Here is an 11,184-nt window from a genome sequence, read left to right on the forward strand (position 1 = left end):
ACGACGAGACGACTGCTGACTTCATTCAGCGGGCGGAGCAGCTCCGCAGTGACATTATCTCGGCGGGTGGCCAGTGGGACGAGGCTGCTATGCGTCATGCAATTCTCCACGGTCTGCCTCCACAGTACGCTATTACTGTAGAGTTCGCGATGTATTTGCCCAACTTGACTACCCCGCAGCTCGTGTTCATGCTGCGGGAGAAGGAGAACAACCTGAAGGCCCAAGCAGTCAAGTCCGGCCTGGTTGGAGCTGTTGGCCCTGGTCGCACCGCCCGTGGAGTCCGCGGTGCTGCTGGCGCCTCGGGCGCCGCGGGGGCCAACGACACCTGCCGCTACTGTGGACAGCCTGGGCACTATGTCCGTGAGTGCCCCCTTAAGCAGGCGGACGTGTCCGTAGGCCTCTACCGCAGCAATGCGTTTGAGCAGCCACGCAGCACTGGCGCCGGCAGCAGTGGCAGCGGCAACCGCCATCGTGATGGAGGCGGCGGAGGCACCAGCGGCGGCAATAACAGCGGGGGCGACAGGACGCGCGAACGCGGCCGTGTTAGACGCGGCAACGGCCGCCGCAGCGGCAGCGACACTGCTGGCGGAAGCAGTGGCGGCGGCGGCGGCGGTGTAAGCTCACGCCAGAACCGTGCCACGGTGCTGGTCGTTGATGGCAGTGGTAGCAGCTCACGTGTTGTCCTAGACTCTGGTTCGCCTTGCCACCTTACAGGTGACCGCTCGCTGTTGCATAATTACGTTCCTGCCGGCGCGCCCAAGCAAATTAAGTGGGGGAACAACCAGCTAGCCGACGTCATGGGGACAGGGCAGCTACTCCTACGGACGCGCGATGGAGAAACCGTCTTGCTACGCAACGTGCTCCATGTCCCCAGCTCGGGACTGACGCTCATGTCTGTCGACCTTCTCGTGACGCGCGGCTGCTCAGTCACGTTCGGCACGGACAAGTCAGGCCGCCGGTTCTCGCGCGTAGGCCTGCCGCACGGCGGTTCGTCTATCACCGCGTGGAGCGAGCGTGGGCATTACGTCAGGGACGTGGACCTTCTAGTGCCGACCAAACGCGCCGTCAGTGCGCTCGGCGCTGCGGAAGTCAGAGCCGGTGGAGGTAGCAGTGCTGGCGGATTTGCCGCCGGCGCCAGCAGCAGTGACGCCGGCGGAGACCAGCCGAACGGCGCCAGCAGCAGTGACGCCGGCGGAGACCAGCCTAACGGCGCCAGCAGCAGTGACGCCGGCGGAGACCAGCCGAATGGCGTCAGCAGCAATGATGCTGGCGGAGACCAGCCGAACGGCGCCAGCAGCAGTGACGCCGGCGAAGGTCAACCGGACGGCAAACTGCAGGATAAGCTCAGTCCCCGCACAGAGGCGGGAACCTACCTTGGACCGGAGCGCGGCACGGCCGCCCACCGCGTCCTCATCGACGGCAAGGTGACTGTTAGCAGCGATGTCACCTTCGATGACGACCTCGGCGGCCTGGCGTCTCAGCGGGCGGGCACCCCCTTCAGCGCCAGCCCCGCCCGTCCTGGCGGCAACGACCCCGTCGGCGGATCTACACAGCCTGTCACACCGCTGATTCAAGTGGACGCCCCGCCCCCAGTCAACCCAGCGTCCACTCTCCGCCCTAACACTTGCAGTCAACGGCAACCGCTGCACCCGCCGCTGGCCCCAATCAGTGCGGCCGACAACAGCTGCGGCGGCGGCGGAGATTTGGGTGGACTACCGCTGCTTAGTAAAGCGTCGGGTAGCACAGATCGCGCTGACTTTAGCGTGCCTGACAGCAGTACTAACGGCGGAGGCAACAGTGCAACCTCCCTGCGGGCACTTCTGGCTGTGGCAGCGGCCAGGGGTATGACGGTCCATCAGGTGGACGTCAAAACGTGGCGGATGTCAAAGTCCGTCTACGATCTCAAGCAAGCCCCGCGCTGCTGGTACGAGAAACTGGCGGCGGTGTTGGGCAAACTAGGCTATGGGCCGTCTATGTCCGACCCCGCGCTATTCGTCAAGCGCGGGTCCGACAGCTCAATCTATGTGCTCGTGCACGTTGACAACATGCTGGTGGCGGCGGACAACTTGCAATTGGTCACGGCCGCCAAAGCAGCCATCACCGGTTGCTTCGCAGTGTGTGATTTTGGATAAACACGCTCAGCCTCGGCAACAACCCCATCACGTCGGTGCGCTCCAAGCACATCGTCGTGCACCACCACATCGTGCGCGAGAGGGTCGCGCGTGGTGAGGTGAAGCTCAGCTATTGCACCACCGACGACATGGTGGCTGACATCCTAACCAAGGCACTGGGCGAGGTCAAGTTCGTGCGCTGCCGCACAGCGCTGGGCGTCACTTAGACCGCCAGAGGAGGAGTGCTGAGGGCTTTGAGGACTTGTTTTGAGCTAGACTTTAAGGGGGTGCTGAGGGGGCGTGAGCAGGCGCCCGAATGGGCAGGTTAATGCCCGAAGGGGCGCCGTAGGCAGTGCGTTTGGTGTTGTACGGCACTGTTTTCCCTGTTTGTGTTTGTACAGCAGCGCCAGACCGCATAGCCATCAGGCTGAAGGCTGGCAAGCTGCGTTTGTATCTGCTGAGTGTTGAGCAGTCGGCCTGGACCGCGGACTTGTCGGCCGATCTAGCTAGTCGGTACTAGCAATTTGTAGTAAGGCCCCTAGTGCGACACGAGGGGGCGTGTTGGTGCGAAGGGTTGCCGTGTCGCCCTGTGGCCTGTTTGGGTAACTTGTCAGACTATCGTGAGTGACAGCTGAGGCCGGTCTGAGGTCGTATGTTAGACTGAGTGACAGCTTTGGACCTGTCTCGGGAGGCCCGTCAAAACGGCTGTTAAGTTCTAGCGTACCGGTAGCTCTCGTCCTTTGGGATAGGCTTTCCAAGCCTTTATAAGTCTCTGCTGTTTATCGGTAACAGTACCTCAGATTCACACGTTTACGCCTAGGCAAAGGGGCTTTCGGTGGTAGGTCGCGGATCTCCCGAATACGTGTAACGGCTAATGTCTCCTTAGTCGTGTCTGCTAGGTCCCTGTGAGATAGCGTCTCACCAACAGTTTTTGTTATTCAGCACGCGTCCCGCCCCCCCACCCTGGAGGCCGCGTCGCCCGCCCTTTCGCTCTGCCGCATTCGGTGCGGCCTTTTCTTCGATCAGGCTGTGAGAGCACAGCCAATATCTGTAACAGAAATGGCAATAGACTCGTAGCAGGAGCTAATGGCCCAGTTGCTTAAAAAGAAAGGGGTGGTAATAGGGCTTACACAAAGAGGTGGTAATAGGAATGGAGTGGAGTCATGCACATGGACACCCTTGCATGGCATAAGGAATGCGAAACATCGGTTAAATAGGATTAGAAATGCACATACTGTAGTATAGAACCAACAGTGCTGCATGCCGCCAACGCCCGTGGCCCTGCCTCGCTGAAATTTCTGGTGTAATCCGACCTCGAAATTGCAATATAGAATGGACAACATTTATACAGAGTACCTGGCAAGAGCGCGGGGCAGTCCAGATGGCCTTATCACTGCTGGCATGCTCCTAGCCCTCTACGGGGACTTCAGGAAGCTCGGTGACCAGCCTGTCATGCTGACTATTTGGACAAGGCTGAATGCTCTTCTGTGTGAAGGCAGAATGACTTCACCAGGAGAGCAGTAAGGTTTAAGTCGCCACTGCGACCCAGTTGTACGACAGTACCACAGAACCAGCCTTAGAGGCTCCGGTCGCTTCGCTCCGTCGCATCTAAGCCAACAATTCTGTGTTACTGTCTCCCTTAACTGGTTCTGGTGGCTGTGGATTGTCTGACCCGACGGTGCTGAACGGTGTGGTTTGGACGATTTTGGCGAGAATTGCACCTCTGCCTAGGGCCTTACACAGCAGACCGAAGAGACATTTGCTCACTGGCAAGGCCTAGGCTGCGGGAGACGGAGAGTTTCGCCTCCCCGTCGTGCTGCGTGTAGTGCTGCACCATGGCGTCGCTGCACCACCGGCCGTGCGCCTTGTGCAGGTCCGCAGGCACACCGTGATCGGCGGCAGTGCTATTTCCTCCTATGCGCATGGAATGTGCAGTGATGCGGCGGGTGATCCCCGCCGCTTGCAGGGTCTTGTTGAGCCGGTGGCAGAAGGCAGGGTACGACAGAGAGTGGATCGGCTGGGCCACCATGCCTGTCAGAGGGCCCGACAGGTGTCCCCCGGCCCTGTTCCACTGGACAGGCCGCAGAAGGGGCCCGACATCCTCGTCCGGCGTGTCTGGGCGGCGTTTGTACCGTCCTAGGGTGAGGAGGCGCTCTGTCAGGCCTACGGGGCAGGCGGCACCATCGACGCGGGCGATGGGAACCCAGTGACCTTGTCTCTGCTGATCAGTCTTGGACCGAGGGATGAAGACATCCATCCCGGTTGCCGTGATAACCAGAAGGTCCTCGTGAACGCTTATCTCCGCAGCGTCGTCAAACCGAAAGAACCCTGTGAACATGACTGCAACTGCCGTAACGGTCATGAGTTGGTCGAGGGGCGGCTCTGGCCCACCAATCAGCCGGGTCAGTGCCGTGACGTCCACCGGCTCCAGGGTGTCGTGTTCCAGCTTGCGGCCTTGGAGTTGCTTTTCAGCGAGGTCGCGGACGATGCTGCAGGCAGGGTGCTCTGTAGGGGACACTCTGCTGGCCAGGCGGAAGTAGGAGCTGATTGCTGCACTCGCTGTGCGGACCCGTCCAGGCCCCACCTTATCTTCCTTGGACGAGTTCAGCAGGGAGAGCAGGTAGAGCGCCACCACCTCGCCCGAGGTGTCATAGATGCTTCCAGGCAGTTGCCTGGCCGCCCACCACTCACGGAAAGGTTCCCAAGACCGCGAGTATTCGTTGGATGTCCGTGGGGCGAGGGTCTGCCCGGCCACTTTGGCGAATTGAGTCGCCAAAGTGGAGAGTTCCGCGTCTGCCTCCGCACCAAGAGCGACCAGGAGAGCCTCGGCCCGGGTGTCTAAATCTGTGCGTGGGGCGCAATTGGATCGGCGGGGACACGGATGCGGTTGATGTTAGAGGCCGAGAAGTCGACCAGAAGGGCCAAGGTGGACCAGCATGATGCGCCTTTGGGCAGGGGGACCCCTGAGGTGCGGGCCAGGAAAACATCTGAGGCCCGGCCGAGCGTGCGGGCTCCGCTCACGAAGGGTTTGAACCAGACCCCGTCAGCCGTGATGAAAGGCCACCAGTCGCGGGTAGGCCAGAAAGGCGCGACAAGGCAGAGCTGGTACTTGCAGGCCTCGGCGTGCTGCAACACCCTGAGGAGGAGGTGAAAGGGCGGGTTCGCCCAGCACCTGCGCCCCCATGAGAACCTGAACGCATCGACTCCAGACGTCGTTGGGGTAAAGTAGTGGGAGTAGTACACGGGGAGTTGGAAGTTCGCGTGGGACGCAAAAAGGTCGATGTCGAAGGGGCCCCAGGTGTCGTGAAGTCGGCGGAATATGCTGGGCTTCAGCACCCAGTCATCAGGGTCTTGCAGTTTCGAAAGCGCATCAGCAAGCTGGTTCTGGCCGTGGGGTCGCCACTCTGCTTGCAAGCGGATGTCCTGTTCGAAACAGTAGCTGTGCAGCTCGCAGGCGACCTTGTGGGAGTTGTGGAGCCCTTGTTGACAATGTTCGTGGCGTTAAGGTTGTCAGTGATGACTTTAACCGACTGACCAGAGAGACCGGCTGGATTGTCGAACGATTGAATCGCGTTCAGAATGGCCTGGAGTTCCTGCGGGGTAGACCCCATAGCGCTGACGTCGGGCGTCCACTCGCCGCGTGCTGGCGCCAACTGGCCATTGAGGATAGTCCAGGCCCCCCAACCTCCGAGAGACTCAGAGGATTTGCCTGCGGCGTCGCAAAAAAAGAGGGAATGCACCACGGACGGAACCCACATGTGCCGGTGGCCATTGTGACCGATCAAAGGACGATTCCCAGAAAATCAGCTCCTCCCGCGCATCATCAGAGAGGAGGAGGTGGGTTTTCCAAGTCTGGCGAGTTTCAACGAGTTTACCGAGAGCTCGGGTGTGCAGCCGGGCCCAAGGTCTGAGGGCCCAAGACATGGACAGTATTTGGCCTTTTAGGGATGCCAATAAGCGGGCGGTCGAGCACCGCACCGTGAGCACGCAATTGATCGTGGATAGGAGGCGGTCCTGCTTGTCGCCTGGCACGATGAAAACGCCGTCCTTGGTATCGATAAGCATGCCCAAGTATTTAATGCGATGGTGCACGGCCCCCAGCATAGATTTCTCTTTATTAACCAGGAAACCAAGCGCCTCCAACTGAGCAACCACTTCGGCCCTGCACCGTACCAAGTTATCAGTGTTCTGGTCTGCGTGAACCTGATCATCTATGTAGCCCGAGCATCGCCAGCCGCGCTTGTGCCAGGGGCGCATGACTTCTCGCATGAGCTTCGTGAACGCCCAGCAAGCGGAAGCGAGGCCAAAAAGCAGTTGCGTGAAGACATAGAAGACGCCTCTCCAGCAGAAGCCGAGATATTCCCAGAACAGAGGTGGTGGTAGCCGCTTTTGAGGTCCTAAGTAAATAGGTAATCGTCTGGGAGTAGCCAACCAGGAACCGCCTTCAAGTCTTCGTAGCGGAAAGAGGGGACGTGCAAGTAATCGTTTACCGGCCTGCCGTCCCAAATGAGCCGGAGCTTAGTTGCCTGCTGCACGACCCCCAACGGGCAAACCACACGAGGCTGCATCGGCCATACGCGGGCTGTGCCCGACGCCAACAGGTCCGCGATGGCTTTGTCAACGAACGCGGTGTTGGCGGTTGCCGAAGCGTGATTGCGGCCTGAGTGCTGGGGGGGGGCTGGAGACCCAACGGAGTGGGAAGCCCGACGTGATGCGTGAGATGACCAGCGTGTTCACAACCCAAGCCTTCCAAGCGCTCTTTTTGCCAGAGAGGCGTCCTCTCGTCTGGGGCGGCGTGGGAGGCTGACCCGCTGCTGGTAACGACCGAACTCCCAAGGCGTTGTCGGAAGTAGGACTAGAAAACTCCCCTTTAACCTTCTGGAGGTCACCCGGGGCCTCAACCTTCGCACCTTCTGGTGCCACCGCGGGACAGGCTGGTTGTTTCCGATGCGTGGCCAGACTTGCCGGGACTGACACGGGGTCCAGGTTTGGCTGATGGGCAGGGGCAGGGCCCGGTGCAGGCCGTTTGGGGGCTGGCATGTCGTCGGGGGCTGCAGCAGGTGGGCCACGCGGCTGACCTAAAAGGCGCTGCCTTTTGAATTGGCTGGCGTTGCGACTGACGGACATCTGGGCGTCTTCCGCAAGGCCCGGACGCGAGAGGGCCTCCACCCCTAGCTCTGACAGGAAAGCGATAGCGTCGTCATGAGAGAACGAATCCATGGTTCCTTAGACGGAATTCACTGGTGGTGGTGGAAGCCTGCGAGCGTGCACCGGACGGACTGATGGAGACACGGGTGAGCGAGGAAGTAGGACAACACTTAAAGAAGGACGACAGGCAAAAAATGGGTCCCCCCAGCCGGCCGGCTGCCAAGGCGATTTAATGGACTGCTTGACTTGAAGCGAATTGTCCCAAGAGTACGGCAAGTGCTGCCACAGAGTGAACCCGTACGACGGTCTGTTCACGAACTCAAGACAAGAAAGGTGATAGAAGAAAAGCGGGAGAGGAAGACACCGCGAATAAAGAAGGCAATCGACGATGCTCACGTCTGCACGCATGGGTGCCAACAACTGCGCACACGGGCACCTCAATTGCACTCGCGGGTGCCCAACTCGATGCTCGCTGGCAACTTCATAGCGGCCAGAAAAGATTACTCCTGCACACACGGGCGCCTCAATTGCACTCGCGGGTGCCCAGCTCGATGCTCGCTGGCAACTTCATAGCAGCCAGAAAAGATTACTCCTGCGCACACGGGCGCCTCAATTGCACTCGCAGGTGCCCAACTCGATGCTCGCTGGCAACTTCATAGCGGCCAGAAAAGATTACTCCTGCACACACGGGCGCCTCAATTGCACTCGCGGGTGCCCAACTCGATGCTCGCTGGCAACTTCATAGCGGCCAGAAAAGATTACTCCTGCACATGCGGGCGCCTCAATTGCACTCGCGGGTGCCCAACTTGATGCTCGCTGGCAACTTCATAGCGGCCAGAAAAGATTACTCCTGCGCACACGGGCGCCTCAATTGCACTCGCAGGTGCCCAGCTTGATGCTCGCTGGCAACTTCATAGCGGCCAGAAAAGATTACTCCTGTGCACACGGGCGCCTCAATTGCACTCACGGGTGCCCAACTCGATGCTTGCTGGCAACTTCATAGCGGCCAGAAAAGATTACTCCTGCGCACACGGGCGCCTCAATCGCACTCTCGGGTGCCCAACTCGATGCTCGCTGGCAACTTCATCACGACCAGAAAAGATTACTCCTGCACATGCGGGCGCCTCAATTGCACTCGTGGGTGGCCAACTCGATGCTCACTGGCAACTTCATCGCGACCAGGAAAGGTTACTCCTGCGCATGCTGCACTGACCGGTGTTGGTCCTTTAAGAATTGAAACGGCACGCGGGCCTAGAAGAAAGAGCAGGGCACGCGGGCCCACTTTACGGCGCTAACACCTGAAATACACTACTTGCCGCTGTGGCGGCCATTGCCATTGCGATCACTGCAATCATGGCGCTTTGCATCACGACTTAGTCATGACCTCCACGCTGGCCGCCACCCCTGTGGTTGCTGCTGCGCAATCCGCCACCGCTGACAGTTTCTAAAACCGCGGCACCTGTTTTAGCAGCACCGGCCAGTGGGGAGGGCCCAGTGGCGCCTAAACCCCCACCAGCCCCACCTGGAACAGTGGCGACGTTCTCAGTCGATGGTGCATTGTCATTAATAGTTGACATTGGAAGAAATTGAATCAGAAAACGTAGAAAAAACTTGAACAAATGTGGATCGGAACTTGAATTGGTAAGGCTTCAAGTACAGCCTGTCACGCTGACTATTTGGACAAGGCTGTATGCTCTTCTGTGTGAAGGCAGAACACACACACACACACAGATGCTCGATCTGAAAAATGAGCAACAACTCTCCCGCGTGCAGATCATCGACCTCCAGGGCCGGGTCAGTAAGCTGGCCATGGTAAGCTGGCCATGGAAACCGACCTGAGCAGCATCACAATGGATGCCCGCGGACTGATCAGCAGCAATTCAGCAGCAATCGGTTCTTTTATTGGGACAGCATCGTTATCACGACCGACAGGAACAAAGATGAGGGCAGCATCCGGGCCTGCCTCGCCGAGCGGGGCCTGCACATGCTTGACATCAGTCTCCTCACTCGTACTGAGAGGCCAGATCGCAGCACGAAGAGCTGGCTCATTGACATCAGGAAAGACCCGGCCAAATACTTCAAAGCCGCACCTGACCTGAAAAGGTTGGGTCTTCGGGTAGAGATGGATGCTGAGAACGATGACGATGCTGTAAATGTGCCTTCCAAGGGCTGTGCTGGCAGAGTCGGTGTTACTGGTAGCGGTGGTGCAGCTGCCGGTGGCAGCATGCCGCCACCACCACCACCACCACCTCCCATGCCAATGGCATTACCACCAGCCGCCCCACCACCAAATCCGCCGTCTTACAGACAGCAGCTGGGGGTGAAGAACCGAGAAGCACCCGTGGCTTCACTGAGTGCAGTAAAAGCGAAAGGCGGCAAGTACCCACGTACAGAGCCAGTATACGGGCTCATATACTCAGCATCACCTAGTAGGCTCGATCAGTCCCAAAACCAGGCACCAGCACCTCGTGATCCGAGGCCCATCTTTGCCGCCGGCCACACCATGGATATTGACGGCTTCGCTACACCTCAGGGCGGAGGAGTGCTAAGGACCAGGATCGAGACTAGGGGTGGGAACTTACGCTTTACGGTTTTACGCCTTACGCTTTTCGGTTACGGTAAATTACGGTCGGGCCCAAAAACGACCGTAATTTCGGTGTGACGGCGTAACGTCAATTACGGTGTCCATTTTGTCTGTTAACTTAGGGTGTCCGATTTGCCGCGAAAACCTTGCTTCGAAGTTCGAAAACGCACCTCAACATAGCCACAACTAAGTAGATCTATACCAGCACCAAGGTAGCTATGTAAACAATGATACTAGAAATCAGCACTCTGCTCATTCTGAAGTGGTCGTGCATTTATTTCCGTGCGAGCGCGCCAATCGCGATGTCGTCATCGCTGTCCGTGTCCGGCACCCACGCGAACAGAGGTAGCAGCTAAAAGAAAATGTTATTTATTGTTACTATAATTACTAAAACGTTTTGGGTTCACGAAAATGGCCACTGGTACGGGACCGTAAAGCATTGCATGTTGATTAAGTGCTCGTCCTGTAGTGCAGTACGGCAAGTGCGGCGCGGGAAGGCGCAGACCAGAATGGGCCAGAGGACAGGGACTGATACGGTAGTTCGTTACAAAGTTTAGCTGGGAACAAAGCGCTGAATCCAGACAACGCAAGTTCGCCAGTCAACCATGCAAGCAAGCGCAAGTCAGAACGTCGTCTGTTGGGGAGTTTGAATTGTTTAAATAGGGATTTACTTTGTATTCGTGACCCAGCTCAATAGGAAAGTAGATAAGGCGATCCGACGTTGCTGGCATATCGGTCGCCAGTAACAGCGAAGTGATGGCAGAGCGCGAGGAATCGCGCGGCGGAGTCCAAGAAGGCTTGGAGGACATCATTCAACAGCGAGACGAAGGAGGACGTCAGAATGGCGGACCAACTAGTTACCCGGAGGGGGCCGATGCGGTTCATCCGAAGGAGGTCTCGCGAAGGGCCGAGCTACCGTGTGGAGCTGCATTCTATCCGGAAGGCCAGCCCAGGGGGCATGCTTTCGCGCAGCGAAGCGCCCAGGCTGAGGCGCCTTAGGACGTTAGGTTTAGTTGCAAGCATCCGGAAGGCCAGCCCAGCGGGTATGCTGTCGCGCAGCGAAGCACCCAGGCTGATTTGCCTTGGGCCGGCAGGTTTTGGTCGCATGCATCCGGAAGGCCAGCCCCAGCGGGTATGCTGTCGCGCGGCGAAGCACCCAGGCTGAGTTGCCTTGGGCCGGTAGGTTTGGTCGCATGCATCCGGAAGGCCAGCCCCAGCGGGTATGCTCTCGCGCGGCGAAGCACCCAGGCTGAGTTGCCTTGGGCCGGCAGGTTTTGGTCGCATGCATCCGGAAGGCCAGCCCCAGCGGGTTTGCTGTCGCGCGGTGAAGCACCCAGGCTG

At 58.8% G+C, this 11,184-nt stretch overlaps 2 protein-coding genes across 2 annotated transcripts; both read right to left on the reverse strand.

Annotated features, from left to right (window-relative positions):
• Positions 1 to 3,570: 3,570 nt before the first annotated feature.
• Positions 3,571 to 7,331, reverse strand: VOLCADRAFT_100358 (uncharacterized protein; the record flags this gene model as incomplete). The annotated part of the gene is made up of 3 exons (XM_002958968.1): positions 3,571 to 3,596; positions 3,879 to 4,955; positions 7,022 to 7,331. 3 exons carry the CDS (start codon positions 7,329 to 7,331, stop codon positions 3,571 to 3,573), a joined length of 1,413 nt encoding a protein of 470 aa, XP_002959014.1.
• Positions 7,332 to 8,908: 1,577 nt separating this feature from the next.
• On the reverse strand, positions 8,909 to 10,021 carry VOLCADRAFT_100359 (uncharacterized protein; the record flags this gene model as incomplete). The annotated part of the gene is made up of 4 exons (XM_002958969.1): positions 8,909 to 8,957; positions 9,095 to 9,271; positions 9,350 to 9,469; positions 10,014 to 10,021. The coding sequence occupies 4 exons, from the start codon at positions 10,019 to 10,021 to the stop codon at positions 8,909 to 8,911; spliced, it is 354 nt and encodes a 117-aa protein (XP_002959015.1).
• Between the last annotated feature and the right edge of the window lie 1,163 nt (positions 10,022 to 11,184).

Source organism: Volvox carteri, assembly GCF_000143455.1.
Source record: "Volvox carteri f. nagariensis unplaced genomic scaffold VOLCAscaffold_115, whole genome shotgun sequence".
NCBI classification, from domain to species: Eukaryota; Viridiplantae; Chlorophyta; class Chlorophyceae; order Chlamydomonadales; family Volvocaceae; genus Volvox; species Volvox carteri.